The following is a 23,311-nucleotide window of genomic DNA, read 5'->3' on the forward strand; positions in this document are numbered from 1 at the left end:
AGCAAATTATGTGCCTCAGTATATATGACTGACTGTACAGTTACCTGATTTAAGAAGTTTGGAGTTACTGGAAATTTCTAGGAGTGGTGAGTTTCCTTATGTGCTATGTAATGTATTTTTATGAAGGTAAATATAGTAAAGTGCTTTAATTGACAGTGGTTTTATTTTGGAAACCAAATTATTTCTACCATTCTGCTCAAAAGCACGCTTTCAGTAGTATCATGCATCAAAACAAAATTGTAGAGTAGTTGGATCAGATGCTTGCACTTAGTCATTTAGTTTGGCAGTCTGCTTTGCCTCAGCAAACATTGTGAAGAAGCAGATGTGGCAGAAAGTCTGAGGGAATATTTGGGTGTATTTTAATTTCAGTACATTAAACAGTTATGAAAGCAAACTTATTTCAGTACTGTAGCTATATTTGTATAGTTCTAAAAGCAGGAAAGAAACAAAAGCGGGGGAAACATAATACTGAATTCAGTGAGAGCCAGTCTTGGATCTGACTACAGCACTGGAAAGTCATGAAGTCACATCATCTGGAAATCTAGGACACCATATTAGTTTTAAAAGGACCAAGATCCTGTTTTTGAGGAAAGACACGAGTTTGCAGCTGCTGGGAACATGCAGGGAAAAATACAGGGTGTTGAACTGCAGTAGCTGGGGAAAGCAACATTCAGTTTTTCATCCAAGTATATTGGCTATTCAGGATCACCTGGAGCAGTAGGTCTTGTTGAGTTTTTGTGAGCAGAGTCCTGTTCATCAAAACTGTCTATTAATAAAACACAGTCTGTATACACAATTTGGAGATGCAGATCAATTTTATAAGGATTTTGTTAGTGATGTATTGAACTGTATGTTGATTTTTTTTTAATTGATATGTTACTTAAAACAGATTGGAATAATGTTCCCTTAGTTTGGCTCCATACCTCTTTCCACTGCATACCTGTGGCAGCATTTAAAACATTGGCRTTCATATGCATCTGTGTTTGACGTTGCTAAATATGCATTTATCTCTTTGAKCTGTAAGTGAAAAGTGTTTGTTCCATAGGAATAAAACCACGGAAAAGGAAGCCTTTTGGTTTATCAGGAATAATGAAAAAAGAAAAAGATACTGAATCTGTGTAAGTATATATCCATGCTGGAACCTTGTCTTGCATGAAAACCAGTAATGAGGATGAAAATGAGCTGATATTTAAACAAAGAAAAGGGTTTATAACAGTAGTTAAAAGGAATTACATGAATACAAAAACATCAAAGTTATTTACAATTTTTAAACATCACAGTTATTTTCAGCTTTTGTAACCAAGGATTTTAACGAAAGTATCAAAAAATAACATAAGTGTATCCATAGTAGTCTACTTATCTTTCATTCTTTCCTGTGCATAGGTAAGTAGTTTTCCATTCTTCTACATCTGAGCAGTCTGTRTAATGTAATACATGTTTATCCTAGTAAAACAATACGTCTGTACATGGTAAAAGWACTGAATGCCTGTGTTTGCAGAATTGAAGCTTCAGTTATTCTTCTGTTAGAACAACATCTATATATACTGTCAAAGGACAGAAAAATCTTCAAAAAAAATCTTCAAATGTTTATGCAGTACATCATGAACACATTCCCATCTCACCAACACCATCATTCTAGCTCAGGACTGATGTCCTAAACATACCCTTTGCCATTATTCTTTTCATGTGCTCAGTCTCCCAGGAGTTACGTCTCTCCAAAAAGTGAGTTTGAGTAACAGTTCTGAGGTGCCTGTATTTTAGTGTATTTTTTTCCTAATTTCTACATGTGTTTTCTCAAGAAATTAGCTTACAATCTGACAAATTTAGGAGCATAAAAATATTCCCAGAAGCAATATCTGCATACCTACTTTTTAAAATTACTTTTTAAAGTATTTTACCAGCCTTGGACTTTTTACCGTGTTGAAAAATTCATGACCTAAGAACTGTAGGTGCTGATAGTGTTTTGTTTCTGTATTTRCACATGCCACAAAAATGACTAAATTCTGAGGGCAGAATGAAAAAAGTACAATGGCATAATATCGAACTACTATGTAATATGTGCCACAGAATTTTACAGGGATYCCTGCCTTAAACCATTACTTCTATATTAACTAGAACATCACAAAGAAATAGAGAATTCATTATGCGTTWACATAAAATATTCTAATACTTATTCTATGAACTTTTTAGTGATACAAAATTCTAGTCTACATTTTGTCTGATTTAATCTTCAGCTGATGATCTTGTTACAGACTGGAAATTTTAAGATTATGTCATCAGAAACTTTGCACAGAGATGTCAAATCATCTCTTGGTCTCTTGTTTTATTAGTCTGCAGTGTTGTTTAGTTTGTGTAGGGCAGGCTTTCCACATTTAGAAAACTCTCATGGTTAGTAGGCTTTTCAGTTTTGTCCAGATAGTTTCTAAACTGCTTATGCCCGTGGTGTGTCTAGTAATGGTTTTAATTCMGAGAAATACCATGCATGGTGCATTCTATATTGCTGTAGTTTAGCCAAGGATTTCACTGGTTGTTTGGATTCAAGGATTTCATTTGTTTCGTTTGGATTCAAGGTTTCAGTTTCTAGCTACAATCCTTAAATTCCCTTATAAAATTTCAATTTTCTGAAATACTAACTTATCCTAGAAGTATGAGTTCTAGTAGTTCCAAGTCTTTAGTTTTAAGAGAATATTCCTAAATCCTAGTGATTTAAAAGTACTTTTGCCTACAGCATGAAATCCTCATTTTTCCACCTCACCAATAGTTACAAACTGTTACATTTTCTTTGACTCTATGGAATAGATCCTGAGAGATGCTGTTGTTGCTCCTCTAAATGATACTAGAGCTGCTGTTTTGTTTGAGATCTGTTAGCTCACTGATTTTGAAAACCTTCATTGTGGGTTGAATTGCATTCATTCATTCATTTGCTTCATATTACACATTTCTCAACTTTTATGGACTTCAGGCTCTCCTGTTTGCATACAGACACTTTTTGAAATGACTTCTCTCAAGCAAGGTCTTACACTTTGTCTCTTCAAGCAGTAAAATACCTTTCAAAATAGWTCTATTGCTATGAAAGATGTAAAAGAACTAGAAATTGGGTGACATATGTCTTCTTTTGTGTGAGGCCTTTCAGAGGAGATGGAATCCTTCATCTCACTGTCATTTCCTTAACAGGCTGTACTGATTTTCATATTAGTGCTTCCTTATTAGCAAGTCTTTTGTACCTGTTTTTAAGGCACTGTAGTAAAACCTACATTTTTTACCTTAAACCCATTTGGCTTTCCAGAGAAGATACTTTAGGTTGCAATAAACTTGATTTTTTCCACCTTCTTCTTTTTTCTGTAGATGCATGTTTAGAGTGTTTAGATTAATGATATAAAAACACTGTTGTTCATTTGCACCATCACTTTATTTGTCAGAGTACAAATTGGAGAGGRTTTTTATGCCACTCAAGTATTCCCACATTCTGTAAATGTAATTGCTTCTGCTTTTTGAAGACACCAGAGAGAATCAATGTCATTCATTATTTTAAGCACTACTGCTCAAAGTTGTAGTGCAAAAGTTTAACACTTCTGAATAATGTGCTTGCAATCACTGCSTTTCTGCAGACAACTTTTTTATATTTTGTTAAGTGCTTATTAGGAGGGTATTAGGGTCAGTTATCTTGTTCAGCATCTTCTGGTACTTGACTGCAGCTGTGCTTGACACACATGAAACAAGAATGAAACTCTAAAAACGTTCCCTAAAGATAATCCTAATTTCTTTGAAAATTGTTTTTCAAAGATAATCCTAATTTCTTTGAAAATTGTTTTTYGACTGAAATGCTTGCAATTGCATGTGGACTATTTAATTAGGATTGGTGACTTCTACTTACACAACCACACATCAACCACTAAGACCTGAATCTTCAAATATATTCACTCAGAATACAGTGTGGTAGTCCTCACTTTCCTTTATTTTTTGTTATTAACTTTTATATTAATATGAAAGAATTAGTATTTAATTCTTTTAACTAACACGTGAGATTGATTTTTCATTATTTCCTTTGAGCTTTTCTTCTGCAGTGTTTTAAACATAAACAGTCAGCTTCTATTTAARTCTCATTAAATTAAACGTGGATTATTTAAAGTAACGATTTAAGAGTCTGAGAGGCAAAATGGTCAAGTGCATTGTTTCAAATTAATTGAAAATATTTAAGGAAAAATTGTATTGATAAAATGATTTGTGCATTTCATAATTGCGAATTTTCTTTTTTTTTTATTAGGGAGTGTCCAGATGCAGACTCAGTTGTAAGTAGATTTATTTCCAAAATAAATGCATATGCTAATACTATCAAGCCCTACAATCTGCTGAAACTTATGTACAGTTCCTGCAATATATGATTTATCTGGTAGAGGATTTAGTATTATAGCATACTTGAAGTGTTAATTTTGTTCAGTACATGATCTTCAGCAGTATATACAAACAAGTGTCAGTAAAATGTTTTTGCTTTGTAACAMATTTAGATTTTAAGTAAGGTTTTTTTATTTCAAGTATATGTTACTTTATTTTTCATTTAATAGTTTAACTTCCTTGGCTAATAGATTCTAAGTCAGAAAAAGCTTTACTTTATTGTGGACAACTTTGTATTGTCATATTGTTCTGCWTACTACTGTTTCTTTTGGGAAATCTTTCTAATATGGATGGGATTCTGCTTTACCACTGCAATAGGACGTAGCAATATGCTTTATAAAATATGGCTTTAAATGCACTGTTTCTAGATGTACTTTATTAATGGTGAGGTTTTCATTACTGTTAGTTAGATCTGTGATATGTCTTAAAATAGTTTCAAGTTTATTCTGGTGACCATTGCAGATTAAATTGGTATGTTAATGATTTTTTTATTTCCTTATTTTAGTCTTTTCTTTTTGTACAAACGTATATTTTCTTGGATTAATATATAACAAGGATTGTTATATATTACTATATTATATATCCCTATAGCTRTATTAGGGAAAAATTTACAGAGTAAGTGATTTTCTGTAGACTAAATTGTTTTTAGTTCATTTATTTAGATGCCAATTTTATTGCAGTATGTAAGTTTTCAAGCTCACTTATTTTGTGGATTTTCTTATTTTTATTTGGCAACTGGGATGTTTTAGTACCTAATATTAAAACTTGTATGGRCAAACTTGATTTGAAACATCTAGTAGAACCATTTTTCTAAATGGGGAAAAGTGAGTGTTACCACATAATAGAACTATATGTATAAGAACAGATGTGTAATGCATGCCAAGAGACTTATTCTATACTGTGCAGTGATCTTGACTTACAGCAAATTTCTTTACTTGGCTACATTTAAAAGAAAGTTACTGTAGAATTATCATAATTTTCATGGAAGTAAAGTCATTTGACATTCAGGTTGTGTCACTGGAGTGAACAGCGACTGGATATGACTTTTAATGTTAATTTTCTTTGCTTATTTTGGTCTCCATGTTTTTTGAAAATAATTAGTTGAAAAATTTCAACTATAAATTGGTTTGACATTCTTTCTGGCAGTGTGATGCACACCATATGATCATCTAGTTTAATTGTTGATATTTTAATTGTTGTATTTTTTTACCTACTCAACATTTTGTGGCTTCATTTGGAATTTAAAATTTGGTCTATGATTTCTTCTTGCTTTTTACAAAGAACAGTAGTATTCTGTATAGTGATAGAATGCTTTAATAGCAGAAGTCGTTACTGTAATTCCAGTGAAAAAAATGATGAGACATACCATGTATGAGATTCATTTTGTCCCTCACAAGCAAGCAATCCAGAGTTCTTTTATATGTTAAGCTTGGAGTCCTTTTCTGAAAGGTCTCATTTCAAATGTTTTTCATTTTTCTTAAMTTTTGCTTTTAGTTTGCCTTTCTGTTTAATTTTTCAAATCTGATCTAAATAGTTTTAAGTTGTCTGTATTATCTGTAGGGGGATTTGTTTTGTATGGATCTTTGCAGTAAATTACACATTTCAGAAATTGAACTTCGGAAACTATTAATAAACAAACAAAAAAAAAGCAATTGTAATTTGTGTTTAATAGCTAGGTAATACTGATGAACAGACTTTCAGAAAATTCAACTCAAGATGTCTCAGTTATTATTKTAGTCCATTTCGATCTTTCCTAGAAAACATGTCCGGCACATATATGATTAACATGACCAYTTTTTTTTAGAAGTGGCTTTTGTTAATTTGTCAAGAATTTTAATGGTGTKAAAGAAATGTAAGAGATAAGCGTTATACAATTAGATATAAATATAAGCACCAAGGTAAAAAGATCAAAAATTTTCAAGTTAAGGATCTTGTAAGGACTGACTTCTATACATTATCTACCTGTTCTACATGCTACTGTGGATCTTTGAACATACTATGTAGTCAATAACATGAAGACTTTCTCRCTAGTCCAAAATGTTTAATGCAGTGTATCAAACTTGTATTCTCAAAACAATTAGAAGGTCCTAAAAAATGTCTTTTATCCCAAAATGGAAATTCTCAGATTTATCTGTGATAAACCAGATCTGCTTATGCCATCCTTTTTGTMGCTGCCAGATTTTATATACTGGAAAATAAATTCATAAAATTTAATTCCTGTAAGTATTTTTTGTAACTGCTGTAAGAGGTTTTTGTGTGCTTATGAGTAGGCAGCTGTGGACTGAGAACTGGTATTTGTTAAAAAGGTTGACTACTTCAATCAGCATTCTCTGTTTAAGTAGAGGTGACAGTATTGCATGAGATTCAAAATTGATTGTTTTTTTATATGTCAGTATATATGTTACTTCCATTAAGGTAAACCTTGAGAAATAAGAATGTTTGTAGTAGACAGTGTCTACCCTGGAAAGGGATAGTAGCTGAAGGCTGACGCTCTATGGGGGTTTTGCCTTAGAAAGTTTTTCTAAAGGCTGAACTAATTGTCTTGTTTCCCATGAGTTTGCCACGTCTCTAGGACGGTCTCTAGGAAGACAGGAGGTCTAAAAGAAACTTCTTTTTGGGGGGGAAATCATTTACAAGGTTCCACTTGTGTGTAGTGAAATCTGAATTAGGATTGCAACCCTGTCCTTGGCTGAAATGCTTGCTGATCTCCTTCTTCTACTTGACTGCCTATTTTCATGAAGACTGTAGTAATGTAATTATCTTTGAGTTCTCTATTCTRTCTGTCAAATCCATTTGAAATTGTCTAGTAAGTTCAAAAAGTAATTAAGAAGAGAGTCACAGATGTACAGAACATAATGCTGGAAGGTTTTTTTTCATTGGAAACTGAAATGCAAACACATATCAAGGCATCCAAAACTTTTCATTAACGTCTTTACATGTGAGWGTAGCTTAATTATGGTTGTATAGAATTATAGACCATTTTTATTGATGGAGACTGGTTGAATTTGGAACCACCAAATTCTTAGAAATGGAGCACAAGTGTAACCTTTTATCTAGTGAAATTCAAATATTTTTCACGATTTGCTTTTTACGGCATTTAGTTCTGGAATATTTTCTATAGCTGCTATTGACACTGAAGACAAGGCTTTCTAGTCATGGCAGAAGACGGGTACTTTGAATACCCATTTTTCTTTCTTTCTGCATTTCTAACAATGGGAGAAACTGACTGTCTCCTCTCTTCTTCTGTGTCTTTTGGGTTAATAGGCACCCTAAGGAGAGGAGGCCAATAATATGCTTCTGTATTAACCTAAGGATATACCAGAGTCAAATTTACATCTCAAATATGTCAAAAGTGGAGAGGTTTTTTGTTCTCTTGTTCCATCCTATGAGCTTCAGCTGCTTACTTAGAGTCCTCATCTGGATTACAGAAAGTCAGTTGAGTTCTGGCAGAAAAAAATAGAGTGAGCCGTTCAGCTGCTCTGTTCTGCATCTTGAAGCATGCCCTCAGGAAAACTTGATAAGGAACTCTGATAACTGTAGTTATCCCGGGAGATGAGAAAATACAGTGAAATCGAACTGGAGCATGGTGAAGGTTCTTTCCTTCTCAACTGATGMCCAGCCTGTCAGCAGCACTAGTGTTTAGGGAGGAAGGACCAAACGGAGTAGCTAGACTGCACTGTGCTCCATATGTTCCTCCCTTATCCTTTGTGTGTAGCCCTTAGACATTAATGACATGGTAATGATGTAGCTTCTTCCATGGCTTTTGGATGACAGATGGGATAGAGCAAGGAAACTGAAATAAATTATTTACGAAAACTCAAAAAATATTTAATATTTTTTTTTTTCACTAGAATACTTGGTCCTCAAGCTTTTTATGTAGGCAATTTTATTTTATTAAGGCCTTATGATTTCTTTGAAAAATCATTCACATCTGAAAGCTTGTAGAATACACTAAGGCAAAGGCAGTTATAAGACCCAAGTTTCTGGTGTATGTTTAAAGCTATGTAAGACCCGAGTTAATATGTTGTATTACATCTGCAAACAGGGAAAACTGTGGCTTTTACATCTACATTTAACTGCTTAACAGAATCTCAGAAAAGCTTCCTGGAAGTCCACCTTTCCAGTTACTTCTGCAGAGTTCAATTCACATGTAAAATGAGTTTGGGAGTTTTTTGACTGAAAAGATCACTACACACGTTTGTGTAGGGGGCTAAACCAGACCTTCATCCCTATGATATTAATAACAACTCTTCCCAAAGGTCAAAGTTTGCAAAGATCACCATCWTGTGTGTCGAAGTTCAGCAATTATACATATATACATGTAGGTGGTAAACTTAACCTCTGATCAGCAGATAAAATCTGCTTGGTATTCTGTGCCTGATACTTAAGACGCATGTTATCCCTGACATAATATATAGTTCCTTAACTGCAGGAGTGTGGAGAAGGTAGTAAAAACTAGTCAAATAGATGTAAATCCTTCATTAACATCAGATTCATGGGTACTGGTCTCTGTCAAGTTTTGTGTTATCTACCAGTGTTATTAAATGTAGATTTGCAAATAAAATGTTGATATTTCAGAAAGCAGAACATTAATTGGATCAACCTTTCAAAATATTGAGAAGAATATTTTGAAAATATTACTTTTAAGGTTGTGAGGTAGCATTTTGCTTGTATGTGACAAAATTTGCCTTTTCTATGCAAAAGTATATCAGGTATCTCTTCCACCCATTTCTTATGTTGATTTACACAAAAATAAAAATTTAGTATCTCATTAATTAAAGCAGGTGGTAAAATGATAATAAATTGGCACAAGATTGATCTGAATTATTGACAAGGTTGGAAATACAAAGCAAATGATTTATGACTATATGCTGTGTAGAGTCAGATGTTTAAAAATACATATATTTACATTTTAGATACAGAAAAAGATATAGAAGTTAATTTTTTCTATACAGGGTTAGAAAAAAAAGTGGYAACATAGACCAGCTGAAAAAGGACACAACTTATACTGTAAAATATCCATCTCTGTTATGTAAATGAAGCTGTGAAAACAGACTGCATGATAAAGGGCTGTTTCTATAGAAGAGGAGATGATTCMAGTAAGACCAAAAATAATTATCATGAAAGTGTTAAGAAAGAAAGTTAAATACTCTATAAGACTTTAGTGCTTTCTAAGGACTTACTTCATCCTAGAGATTATTCAGTAAATTAGAAATAATGCAATGGRAATAACTTCTACAAATGAAATTGACTCACAATTTTATATTAAAATAATCAGTTTTGCCAGCTATGTTGTGCATGTTTTGTCAGCTCAGTAATAATATTCTTTACATATGTGGTCCAGCTGTAAGAAAAACTAAATATTGTATGTTAAAAGATTTTTATTGATTTTCAATTCATCTTAAACATGAATGATCCTGATCTATGGAAAATTACCTAGTCTGACAACTAAAATAATTTCAGAATTCAAAATTTGCAGTATTACAAGAAATATACCTACCCTGTAGCTATATGTTTTTGTTCTGTTTACTTTGATGTCAATTTTCATTAGTGATTTTTGGTATATAAACAAGATAAGCCTGAGGTCAAGCATAGCTAAGAAGCCTGATTTGAGCAAGTGGAGCTAAAGTATTGGACCATGTTATTGTACTCTTATTGGTTTTTTTTTTTGTTCTTATTTACTTATTAATCAAATAGCYGTGAAATCTACCTCTTACAAATATTCAAGAAATTGCATCTATATGTTCTGTATTTTAAGGTTAGATCTCAAATGTTTTTTTTTGGTATTAGTTTGATGATAGTATTTAATTTGGTGCAGTCTTACATTTGTACAGGACAGTTTTTCTTATACTTTATTTAGCAGAAAGTTCGAGCTATGTGTAAATTCCATTTAATTTAGAAGTGCTAGGTTTAGGGAGATGTACAGAGCAGAATCTTCCTTAGTAAATTTCAGACATCCTATTTGTGATACCTGTAAAAGAAACAGATGGATAACAACTCCATTTTAATGATTTTCATGTTTKTCTTCTGTAATTCAAAAGCTATTCAGAGATACTCTCTTTAAACTTGACTTCATATTTTAGCTGAAGTCATGAGGTTTCTTGGTTGTCCACTTGAAATCACCAGTGTAAGTCATTTTGTTATATCTCATGACTTCTAACAAATTATATTTTGGCCATAATGTGTATACATATCTGTTGGTGAAATTACCTCCCAGTACCTGTTTTCTGGTAATAAACTGATTCCTACACTAGAAACTGATAATTGATACASTATAAACTGATGGTAATAAACTGATTGCTACACTAGAATAAATCACATAAATTTAAATATAAAAAGACTYATACCAATAACTGCTGAAATCACTACATTTTGAAAGCACCTTGTAATGTACTTACTGAGACATTACACACTTCACAGACATATGCCTATGCATACAAAGGTTGTGAGTGGATTGATTCTCAGTGGGGAAAATATCTACATATCCATGTTTATCCTGTATATGTAATGCACAGGATGTGGGGTTTTGTGCATTTTTAAAATTTAGATTATCTTAGAGATTTGTTTTTCTCAGCTGTGAAGTTTTCTTAATGAAACTATATGCTTAGCTGAGCATTCTAAATTATTTTAACATTATTCTCATAATTTGTGTTTAATTGCCTGCAAGAAATAAAAAACAGAATTACTCTTAAATTCACAGATGCTTACTGGCTTTGAAGGTCGAGGATGGTGCTGATAATGTGTAAAGGAGAACTTTGGAACTAAATTTTGAGCACTTGTGATGTGGATATTTTTGTCTGAAGCAATGATGCAGGCATGCTGCCTTTTCTAGGGGGAGTAGAAGTTGCAACCTGTGCTTTAACTTGCATACTTAAATATTGACTAGTACTTGGGAAAGGTTTTGCATCTGCACTATCAGAACGTCTAGTGTCTTAGCTGAGAGCAGTAAAATTTGGGAAAATTTTCTGGGGCCAAGTGAATTGTAGCCTGATTTAACACTGTACTAAAGCTAAAATAATGTTATTTTTTAACCTTTTTCATAGAGTATTAGTAAAAGCAGATGCTTTTCAAACTTGCCAGTTTTCATAGGAAATTTAGAGCTTGCTTTGTTAAATTTTGTGCTGAGGTATCTTGTCMCACAACTTCTGAATTACAGATCATAACTTTGGGTAACTAACAATGTTGAATAAAAATAACTTCCATGAGTTGTTGTAAATTTAATTTGCCAATGATGTAAAATTGAGTCTGATATAAGAATTACATGGGGTTTTTTTAGTAATTTGTCAATAGCATAATTTTTGTTATTGTTTTTAGAACTTCCCTGATGTAGATGATGAAGGATACAGCATTAAACCAGAAGCAACACAGGATATCCTTTTTACTATTATTGTGCCAAAGTATTTGATGCTACTACAATTCTTTGGAGACAGGAAGTAYTTACTAAAGAGTTAAGGAAGCTGAATGACATTTATACATATGTTGCAACCTTGTGTTCTTACATTCATAGCTTTTGSAAAATAAACCAAGTGTTTTCTTAGATGTTGTGTGTGTGAAAGTGTTAAAGATTAGATTAAATCAGGTCTCATGGGAACTTTGAAAGGATAATGAAAAATAAAAAGGAAAAAACAAGCCAGAATAAAAAACTTTCATGCAGATCTCCTTGAAAAGCTCTCCAAGATTTTATAAAGTAAAGTTTTTTAAGTGTATGGAGTGGTTGTCTGTTCTTTACCTTCACCCTCCCTTTTTTTTGGTAGCATGATTAAGATGATTGGGAGCTCCAGCAGTGCWGAAATAGAATTTCTGTTACTTAATGAAGTCATTAACCACATGTTGTTTCCAATCAGTGCTTTTAGCTTACTATGCTTTTAATAATAGCTTTCATATATGGAATAGGTTTTGATATGAGTCACCTTTGTGCAGGCTCAGTATTTTTCTCTGCTGTTCCACTGTATCTTTGGAGGAAAATTCTTGTCCACTTTTTTCCCTAGCATCAGAGAAAGCTGTGCTAAAGAGCTGAGAATAATTACCATAGATCTAAGCAAGCATAGTATAATAGTAAGATAGCCAAYTTTTGGAAATGTATTCACTGAATTTTCTGGATATGGCAGATAAAAGGTGAACTTAGGCTGTGCAATTACCTTAAATTGCAAAAACTTCTATGCAATTAACAGTTCATTACAGTGGGCCAGTTCATCATCCATACTTCTTTGTTTTCATCAGSCTTGCAGAATATCACTCTAATGACCACATGGAAGAATCCAGTAGCAATAAAATCAGTTAGTGTTATCTGCTGTTTACAAAACCAATACAAGAATGACAAACTTTTATCCAGTTCTGGGAGCAGTATTATTTCATGCTTTCTATGTATTTCTGAAAGGGAGAGGCAAGGGAACAACATTCCTGCTTGTGCTGAATGATTCATCTGGATTTTCTCTTTTTGTTGTGAAATAAGAGAAAAGTCATACATTCAGTGAAAAATACCAGTTATTTGCCATCTGTCATGAGGCAGTACTTAAGCTTCTGAAAATCTTGACCAGCTTCAGGAACTTATCAGCTCCCTTCTTCTTTTTCCCCCTTAGCCTCTAGGTGTGGATATTTATGGTGTTGATGGGAACTTCCAAGATAATTGGTTGGAGGGCATTGTTTTATTATAATGACAATCAATAAGTCTGACTTAAATCTGTATTAACAAAGCACTTTACAAGAACCATGGATATTTCACTGATCTTTAAAGAACCTAGGCTTTTCTTCACTTTGTTTAAATTTCAACATTTTTCATACATCAGTTAGAATCCCTGGTGGAGTCTTGCAAATTATAATTTTAACATGCAGATGTGTTGCTACTTTGGAATGTTAACCTCATGCCTTCAAATATGCAGTTGTTCAGCTATATGACAGCTACTGCCATTTTTCAGTTATATGACATGTTTTTTCTGAACATAGTCATCATTATGAAGATAAATGGAATAAACCCCTACTTTTTAATTCTGAGTTGTGGATTTTGGACTGTGGATGTATGTGAAGCATCTGTGTAAGAACACAAAGAGGTCACTTAAAATGAGTATTTTATGGAGTATAATTATGAAGTAGATTGAACAGATGAATTTGAGGTATTTCTACCTTAACTGAGAAAAACATACCAAAGAGAACCATTTCTATTCATCCAGTGATTCTGACTCTGAAGATGATGAACCCAGGAGGTTCCATGTGGAAATAAAACCTGTCCAGCCAAATAACAGCTCTCAATACACTATGCCTTCTTTGGATGAATTAAAAGTATCTATAGGGAACATCACTCTTTCTCCAGCAAYATCTGTAAGTTTTGTTCCTTGTGTTTTGGGTTGGTTTTTTTTGTTGTTGCTTTGGGGTGTTTTTCTCCTTTTTAAAATTTTATATCCACACATATACACACGTTTTTAATGTGTAGAAATTGCTAAAGCATCTGTAGTTTAAACATACAGTGTTCAGAGTTTGTTTCAGGTTCAGTGATTCTTCTTCTTGTGCATTAGGTCATTTTTGATACACTTTATATTGCAATATATTTATATTGCACTTTCATATTGCAATATAACATTAAGTACTTTTCTCATATTTAAACTTTCCTAAAAGACTTTTGAGTGCTAATTTCTTGTCTTTGTGCTGTTGCCACCACAAGACATTCAGTTACATCTTAGACTTAGCTTAGACTTGGCTTTTAACATAATTTTCTGATTTGTTTTTAATAACATACATGTCTCTTGAAACAGGTCATATAATCAGGATACATGTAACATTTGTAATGCAGCTTTATTGATGTATCCTGCTAATTCACAAAATAATCCTTTATATCATGAGACGATAAATAATATTAAGGTATGCTAGTACAATATTCAGATCAGATCAGAGYAAGACTGGTTCTGATTTTAAGGGAAATAGTGCACATAACAGATTAAAATAATAATTTTTCTCTTTTTTTCCTTACCACATTTTGAAAGCAGAGACACAGTCCTGTAAGTAGAGAATGGCTTTTTATTCACATTTTTAATTAAAACCAAGTAAGTGTAGTATGTGAGGGGAGTTGTTGGGATGACATGAGGAATATTTCTTTTAATATATACCATGTGATACATATCTAAGCTGTTTAATTTCATTGCCTCAGCMAGTAAAGAGATTTACAAATGCTGATCCCTTTGTCAGCTTTACAACTCTAAACACAGTATTTATTTCTGTGTTTTCAAACTGGTGTGGCAGATGTGCTCTGGTTGCTCTGTCCAGGCTCATGTTCTGTGGTCTTTGGCAAGCTCATAATGTTTTGCTTGGCTTTGAAAGCAAAATATCTCATAGGAATTTAAGTGGAAATAAGGGCATTGGGACTATTAAATACTGCTTTATTTGACAGTAGAAGAATTTATTCCTTATCTTTTCTTTCCTATTTTAGGCACAAATGAATCAAAATTCATCCAGTAAGTGTGAATCTTATAATGTTGGTTTTTCAACATAGAATGAAAATTAATTTCTTTTTAATTGTCAGAGATAAAAACTTATTTAATATCTGCATTTTAAATGGAACAAAATGTTTTTCCTGTCAGTTTTATATTCCTCCTCCTTATCTATAAACTTGGCTATTCCCCATTGTGGGGACCAGATGAACCTGTCTCTGAGGAACACACCTAGATACCAAAGGGGTTACCCCATGGGAAAAACTCCTATGCAAGCTCCTGAAACCCTTCCACCCATTCAAATTTATATGATCCACAAACTGGTAAAGCACACGGTGTGTATGATATAAAATATACATGTACAGATAGTGGATAATGRACAGAGCATTAGCTTCTATCCTGTAGAGGTTTTTTTCAATGGGAAACCAGGCCAGATTTGCTCAAGAACAGTATTGATGTAAGCAATATAATTCAAGAAAACAAATTCTGATAAACAACACTTCTTGAAATGCATTGCTCTCTSTCATCTTCTCGTATTTCAGGAATATCTGAAGGTAAATTATCAGAAATAATACATTTTCATTAATTTCTATTTTAATAATAGTTTGAATGGCCAGCATTAATATTAACTCTCCTTTTATAATGAAAATGAAGTTTTTATTTTGTATTTCACACTTAGTGATAATACTGTTGTTTTCTTAGGTGAAGAGTTAACAAAATCAAAACTCTCTGCTGCAACTAATGAGTAAGTTCAAAGTTAAAATTCTATCAAATGCAGTTTTGCAGGAATTTATTCTTATTTTTCTAATACTCAGAAACTCATTGGAAATGACAGCTGAGTCCTATTTTAAGTTGTACCTCTACTGCATTATAAGACTAAGTGTATCAATGCATACATTCATTGTCCCTTCTAATACATTTGCTTTATTGTGATCTGTCTCAGTTGAGTTTTATAATTACATGSCCACACAATGTTTTAAATAAGACAAATTTTGTTTCTGTCTAAGAGTATTCCATTCTACAGTGTTTAAGTTTGCAGACCTCAAATTTACACAGATCTGCGTACATTGTTTGTGTGTATGTACACTAAACCAAATGAATTTGAAGATGTAGGTCTCTAAAATTATGATCATTTAACTGACATTATGAAGTATGCCCACGTACGAATTTGCACGAAGGCATTTTCTGAGGCAGTCTTCTTAAGTGTAAATCAGTTCTTTGATCTGCATCTTTTAACTGATTATTTTCTTTTTAGATGCCAAGACTAGTCTAGACTAATTTGTCAAAGGCTTATATAATTTTACTGAGTAACTTACTCACATTTACTTACGCGCATCCGCGGTAGCCCCTTGCCCTTGCCAAAGGGTCCTGTAGTGATGGGTCTAGGAGGAGTGGCTTTAAACTAAAAGTCATCTTAGATAGACATATGAAAGAAATTCTTTACTGTGGGGGTGGTGAGACATGGAAACAGGCCGTCCAAGATGCRYAAGTGTTCAACACCAGRCTGGAAGGGGTTTTGAGCAATCTGGTCTAGTGGATGTCAACATAGTTAAACCAGGATTTTTAAAAATCCTTTTGAAGCCAATCTATTCTGTGATTATTATAATTATTACATGGTCAAACTACTGCTGAAGTTTAGTTTGATTTTATGAATTAATTAATCTTCCATTTTTATTCCAATTGTAACTCTTAATACAGAAAGGGGAACAGTGACTTCCTGGCATGGGATCCACTCTTCACCACTTCTCTTGATTCTTCCTCTTCAGCTTCCTTGGCATCCTCATCCTCCTCAGGTAAAATATTTGATGGTAGAAAACGTTTTCTCTATATACTTTGCAATGTTCTGGTATTGTTTTTTCAGTTCTTGCAAGAGGATGTGSTTTGACACATAAATGAAAGAATTTTATGAAGTAGTATACTGTCTTGGAAGTATTACACAGCTGAGAATGCAGTGTTTTAGGCTTTCAAGCTAGAAAGGAAGAGGAAAGAGGGAGCACTAGACACCATAGGAAAATTTTATTTTGCTCCTGCATTTTTTATTCTCATACTTTCCAAAAAATTGTTCATCATCTAGAATGTAATCCTTTTTTTCAGCTGGTAAGGCTGGGAAATGAAATTGAGGTTGTTGCAACAAGTGTGAGACAAGCTGAACTTGCACAATGAATATGGATGAGTTTTTTCTTTCTAGGAAAGTCATTTGGGCTGTGTAGTATGAAGGCATTGCAGCACTTGGCTGTGAGGAACTTGTTTCCTTTAGGAAAGCATGATTCAGTTAGAAGATGTGAATCCAAGGGGAGATGGATAAAAATGGTAGGACTGAAACAAAAATTAAGCTGAGATCCTGAAGCAGGGATATTACAAGGAAAAGGATAGTGTGTGTAGTATGGGAGGTGGAGGGTGAGAGCATATGTTGCATAGRAATTTTGCGTTGCAGGATATTAGTGTCAGTAGGACACTGGCAGGCTTTCCTGAAACCTGGCCTTCGCAAAAAGTAGTTCTTGAGTTCTTTTTGGTCTACCTATTGTGTAGCTGTTCTCCAGCATCTTAATTTTCTCTTAATATAGGCACTTTTCTCCTTCCACATGCCTGAAAAAGGAAGTGTGTTCACTGATCTTTTTTTTAAATAAGTACTCATATCCAAAAATAGACCTCACTTCTTTGTTCATGTTATGGCTTTCTAGGAATTTTCTTCTGTGATTGATCATGCAGACTGAAGAACAATAAGGAAGATTACATATATCAATAGGAGAATTCTGAGAAACGGGTGTTATTTCTTGGCTTTAGTAATGTTCTTTCAGCCACAATCAGCATTGCTTTGTTACACTTCAGGTTTTAAGTAGAAGTTAGTCTTTCACTACAAATTTGTGTTCCTTAAAGGTTATGATTTTAACAAATCTGGCTTACAGAATTTATCAGAATTTTCTCATACTGATTTATTAATCAGGCAATAGTATTGGCTAGTGAATCCACATGTGTGTGGTAACACATTTAAGAATAAATTCAAGAGAGAGATAGATTACCGGAATGTTCTGAAAAGAAAAGGTGCTTCCTTAAAATACTCAGTTTTGATAGCTTTGGTCTGGTGTTAGAGTCTGCAGAAAAAGGCGGAGGGTACTTAACTTCTTGTGCTGGTAGTTGTTGTATTCGGTTGTTTATTGTTATACCTGGATGAGATGTGAAAGCAGGTTAGAAAATCTTCATGGAGTTCTTCTGGCAGCGAGCTGTAGAGAAAGCGTTCTCTAGTTGATGAATAATGATAGAGATCCACAGCACACTCTGTAACTGTATCACTCAGGGAGTCATCTACAGTACCCATGAGGCTTATACACAGAGCCCTGCAGTTAAGTGAAATTGAATACAAGGTCTTGTGGGCATAAATCAAATTTAGATACATCTGTGCCTTGGCAAACTTTATTTGATAAATAATTATTTCAAGGATTCTTGTTGTAGGAGTTAACAAAGATATTTACATTTGTGAAATAATCTGTGGAGTTAAATAAAAAGTGTTCTGAAGTATAAAAATTTTCTAATTCATTTGGGGGAAAAAGCAATTGGATCAATGTATGTCGTATTGTTGTTCAAAATGGGTTCTAATGCTTGCTAACTTGCAACTTAGTTCTAAAGGGTTTTTAAAATGCTTAACTGATCTGATTGTATTTTCCTTGAAATCCATCTTTTGTCTTCATCTTGAAGGTTAATAGTAAGCTGGTGCTTGAAGTTTTTTAAAATCTCAATCCTRAACTTGAATTATATACATTAGTTGTGTGGAGTACAGCATATGTACTTTACTGTTTAAACATTTCTTTAGCTATTTTATTTAGCTGTTATATAACTGTGTTAATCATTGAACACTTAAACTACCTTGGTATTTGAGCAGATAGTAGTTTATGCAGCACAGAAGTAATCTTTGGTCATCCATGAATAATTTTGCCTTATTAGAAATTGAAGCTAACTGTTATCTTGAACAAACACAACAGACATTTTTTAGCTAGCTCTTGATACTGTAAAAATGCATCTATTTAATTGTCTTCCTTATTTTCATCCATATATATTTTTAAAATAGTTCTTAACATTTCCACATTAAATAGGATTTATAGTAGTATTTTTAAGCCTTTTAATGATATTTAGAACACCTGCTAGAAAGCGAAAGCTGTGTTAAAACATGTAACATTTAGGTGGACTTAGACAATGGTTTTTTTAATGGCAAGAGGACCACTGTAGAGAGGACAACTGTACTTTTGATCTGAATTTTAAATGTGTTTCTCCCTTTTTTTGATTTTGGTTGTCATTGCTGTTGCTTGTAGCTCTGCCAGTCAGCAAGATGTTGAGAATTGACTAACMTTGCATTTTCTGCTTCTTTTGTCATCTAGAGCAACAGGCAACAGCAAGTGCAGGGAATACTTTTGGAAAACTCCTTTTTTCAGCAGTCTGAAGACTATAGGATGAGAAAGGAAAAAACCCTGAGGTGGATGATGCCTCATCTGTACTATTRCTCACTAGAAACAGATTGATGTAGACAGAACAAATATCAGACTGGATCTCGTGACTTCACTGTCTTAATTTATTCACCTGAAAGCCAATTCTGTWTGATCTTCCTGTTATAAATTTTAGGACTAAGAGGATCAAAGTGTTTGGAAGGAACAGGATAGGTTTGATTAAATAACTTTGAAGGAAATTAAAAGCAGAAAGCTGAGAGGAACCAGAAATGGAGTAGGATGCAAGAAGGAAAAGGCAAAGATGAGAGAAAATTAAATCATAACAGGTAGGAAATTAGAGGAATAAGGAAAGTTGTTGCTCTAAAAATAGAGCTTTAAGTGGAGAGATACACAATTAATTATTTTTCTGTGTACTAAAAAATGGAAAGCAACACAGTTGGCAATATGAAGGAAGTACATATGACCTGTGACTGGCTTTTTCTTTTATTTGTAAGTGGGGGGTGTGTTTAGTTAAGYAGAGCAGTTGTTTCTTATGCTGGCTAGTATTCGCTGTGCAGTGGATATTGAATACTTTTTTGAATATTGAAATTTTTATCTTTTCATTGTTGGTCCTAGTTTCAATTCTTCCATTTTCCTTCAGCTACCCTAACAGAGCACAATAGGAGTTCCTCCTCATCTACCACTGATTTGCCTGGTTGTAGAATATCTCAGTCTTTGCTTGGACACCAGACAGATTCTGGGTCTACAAGCCCATCTTCACCAGACTTTACCATTAGCACTTTGTGCAAATCTGGTGTCACAGCAGCGCCATCAGGGAGTACCAGTACTTTATCCTGTTTTTCACGGTCTCAGAGTCAGTGGATTTCCTTTGCTGATGAACTTCTTACARTTAGACACACAAGCACAGACAAGAAGGAGCCCCAAAGATTGCATTTTAAAACTGAAAATGCCTGCCTTGCCTCTTCCGCTTTGCTTGGGAATTCTTCCAACAGCTGTGCTTCTGAGGATCAAAGTGACCTTTTCAATAACTCTATATGTCATGAACAATTATTCATTGAAGAAACTGGCACTGCTGCTGAAGTATCTTCTGCATCATCTTCAGCACTACTGGACTATAGTTTAGTGTCTTCTTGTGCTCATACAAATAAGGGTATGCCAAGCATGCATTCTGTACTGCTCTTTGCTAATAACTGACTCCAAAAAGCAAGCTTTGGACTCATTTTTGTTTTTGTTATTATTGCACAACTGATGTTAAAATTAACTCACCCTCTTACTTAGAAAGTACTAAACTGCTTGTTAATACCAGTTGGGACAGTGAAGCAAATATTCAGCTTGAAATAAGAAAATTCAAGTAGTTCACTTAAAGGCATTGCTTCTGTTAACTATGCAGTGTTGCTTTTCTAGAAATGGGAATGTATTTTTGTGGGATGTCAAACAGCAATGAGATCTCAAAGATTAAGTAATTTGCAAAGACAATTCTTTTTACATACAAGTTTCCAAAAGTGGTTGGCAAAAAATCACTTGAGAGCAATGAGAAAGCCCATGATGCTGTTTTAAGAGTCACTTTTCAGGGTATCACATGGTACTATTTTAAAACAACTTATGATTTGTGGTAAATCTTAAAACAYGGCACTTGTAAAATAGGAATTTCTAGTAGAAAAATCACTTCCAGTTATTCTACCCAAGTGAATAAATATTTATGTTCAGTGTGATCTTTCTAATATTTATTTTCTTAAATTTGCTTTCTTTCAGTGAGGCCCACCACTCCTCTTTCTATGGGCACTATTGTACCCCCTCCAAGGCCTGCTTCAAGACCAAAGCTGTCTACTGGGAAACTTAGTGGGATTAATGAAATAGTACGTATTTTTTATTATTATGTTTTTTTAACTTGCCATTTTAACTTGATTTTAGAAACACCATTCACTTACACTGTTAAAGTGGAGTTACTTTCCACCCGGTGTTCAAGGAATCGCATAAGCAGATTTTCAACATTAACAGATAGGCATGGTAATAGGTTATGATAGCATTCTTACTTTAACAAGTAATTATTAACACAATTGCAAAGGCCCAAAATATAATTTCCACATTAYTAAGTTTTTTAATTGAGTAGCCAGAACTTGATAATGAAAGATGGTGCATGCATAAAATTGAAAAATTGAAGTTTTCAAAATGTGAAATACTAGTGAAGTTATTAACAAACCTCCCTTGATTTAGGGATATCACCAAAGCTGTGGGAAATTAGTGGTATTTATTCAGAATATGTTGACAGGAGTAGCCCTTTGGTGGCTTCTCTTTGTTTCGGAAAAGGGAGATAATAGCTCACAGCAGTTGCCCATCAGTGAGTAGTGAGAAGTTGTGCACTGCCTGCATCTGCCTGCCRTGCAGTTTCAGCTGCTGATAAGGAATGTGGTAAAGAATGCAAATACCCAAACAGCCTATCAGACCAGGCCATGCCTAATTTCYTCTGTAAATATTAGTATCTGCATGTTTCACTTGACTTACTGACTTGGAAAAATGTTGCTGTGGTAAAATCCTCTTAGTGTCCTTCAAAGTAGTAAGATGTTTTCGCCATGTTCTTCTTACGAAGAAAAATGATTCTCATCTTATGCTTTGGCAAAACTGACAGAACATTTTCAAACTGTTTTGCTTTTCTGTCGAATCAGAACAGAGTTAATTTTGAAATTCTTTTCTCTTTCCAATACAAAATTGTAGTAATTGCTCTTAGACCAAGAAACCTGTTCTGCATGTCATCATAATTAAAGAGAAGAATTTATCTGGTATTGTGTGATCCTGCACAAAGCTACATTCATTTGATATTGTTGCCTCAGAAATTGACTGTTATCTGGATATAAGTGCAAGGTTGTCAGTTGTCTTTGTTATATGTCAACTCCTTTTACAATTGCCGTAGTCTCTATCAAAGCCACGTACTCTGCAAAAAGTGCAGTAGAATTGGGAAAAAAGATTTACTGAGACATCCCACCCTTAGGGGAAAGGAAACACTCAAGATTCACAAATGCTACTAGTCAAAAGGAACAACAAAAGTCAGGGTCCATAAAACTCACAAAGTGTTATTATTAAATTATGCACTTGGAAATTCGTGTTAGTCCCTGACCTACTCTATATGCACACAATGGTGGCTTCTGAATAAAGAGTTAGAATAAAAAAGGAAGAGACAAGGGAACATATTAATTGAAAAGCAAGTGAGAGAGAGAAAGAGATCACCAATCCTGGTTTCCAGTATAAGTTCAGCTGAGGATGAACTGGAGGTATCCCTCAGGCTCGTTGGTGGTACCTTTTTATGGATAGGTTTTCCCCATCCTGGAGCTAAGTGTCTCCCTTTCTAGGCAAATGAGTTACCATGCACAGTTCCTTCTTTCAGACCTGTGTGCAAGTGGGTCCCAGGGCTTTGGGGGTCTTGTGTGGTATTGGTCACCCCCTACAGCCCATTCCTGCTTCTCTGCCTCATTCCTGCACTTGAGCTGTACCTGTACTTGTGCTTATCTGAAGGAGCCACAACAGGATATTTGTCCTGGAAAAGTGCTGTCTACAACTGCATGGCCACATCTTACTCTTTCTCAGTTTGTTCTGGCCAACAATCCTTAAAAATTACCAGCAGACCTTACCTGTTAGTACCAATAATCCTTGGTTATTACCAATGATTTTTAGTTATTACCAGCCGGCCTTGTCTATTAGTATCAACAGTCATTGATCATTATCAGCATCATTGTCTGTTATTACCAACGATCTTTGATTGGCTTTACAGCCATCCAGCTGTTGGTGTTTCAGACATACACATTAGCCCCTTATCTTCTGGGATTCTGTGGTTATCCTGCCAAAATGACGCTTCAGGGGATTCAGTACCTTCCAGATAGCATGGTCATCAGTTAAATACCTTAACAGTTAGGTGAATCCTAAAACAATCCAGAGATTTAAAATGGAAGAAACTTTTAAGCCAATCTGCTCAAAAAAGGTCTGACATCAAAATTGTATCAGGTTGCTCAGGCAACTGCTGAGTTTTGAAGATCTCCAGAGTGGGAGATTTTACAATGTGCCAATATGGCAACC

At 34.1% G+C, this 23,311-nt stretch overlaps 1 protein-coding gene across 4 annotated transcripts in view; it reads left to right on the top strand.

Moving 5' to 3' along the window:
- The window catches only part of FCHO2 (FCH and mu domain containing endocytic adaptor 2), a 76,524-nt gene that overhangs the window by 33,683 nt on the left and 19,530 nt on the right, over positions 1-23,311 (top strand). For 2 of the 4 annotated variants that reach the window (XM_057363777.1, XM_057363780.1), the window contains exons 10-18: positions 1,046-1,118; positions 4,265-4,289; positions 11,707-11,761; positions 13,529-13,707; positions 14,367-14,381; positions 14,810-14,834; positions 15,513-15,555; positions 16,509-16,603; positions 20,999-21,102. In XM_057363777.1, the coding sequence (XP_057219760.1) occupies positions 1,046-1,118; positions 4,265-4,289; positions 11,707-11,761; positions 13,529-13,707; positions 14,367-14,381; positions 14,810-14,834; positions 15,513-15,555; positions 16,509-16,603; positions 20,999-21,102 (614 nt within the window). The remainder of the gene's footprint in view (positions 1-1,045; positions 1,119-4,264; positions 4,290-11,706; positions 11,762-13,528; positions 13,708-14,366; positions 14,382-14,809; positions 14,835-15,512; positions 15,556-16,508; positions 16,604-20,998; positions 21,103-23,311) is intronic. The other 2 variants (XM_057363778.1, XM_057363779.1) reach the window with 2 other exon arrangements.

This window comes from Malurus melanocephalus, unplaced genomic scaffold, assembly GCF_030028575.1.
Source record: "Malurus melanocephalus ecotype Western Australia unplaced genomic scaffold, MMel_1.1 scaffold_31, whole genome shotgun sequence".
Lineage (NCBI taxonomy): Eukaryota > Metazoa > Chordata > Aves > Passeriformes > Maluridae > Malurus > Malurus melanocephalus.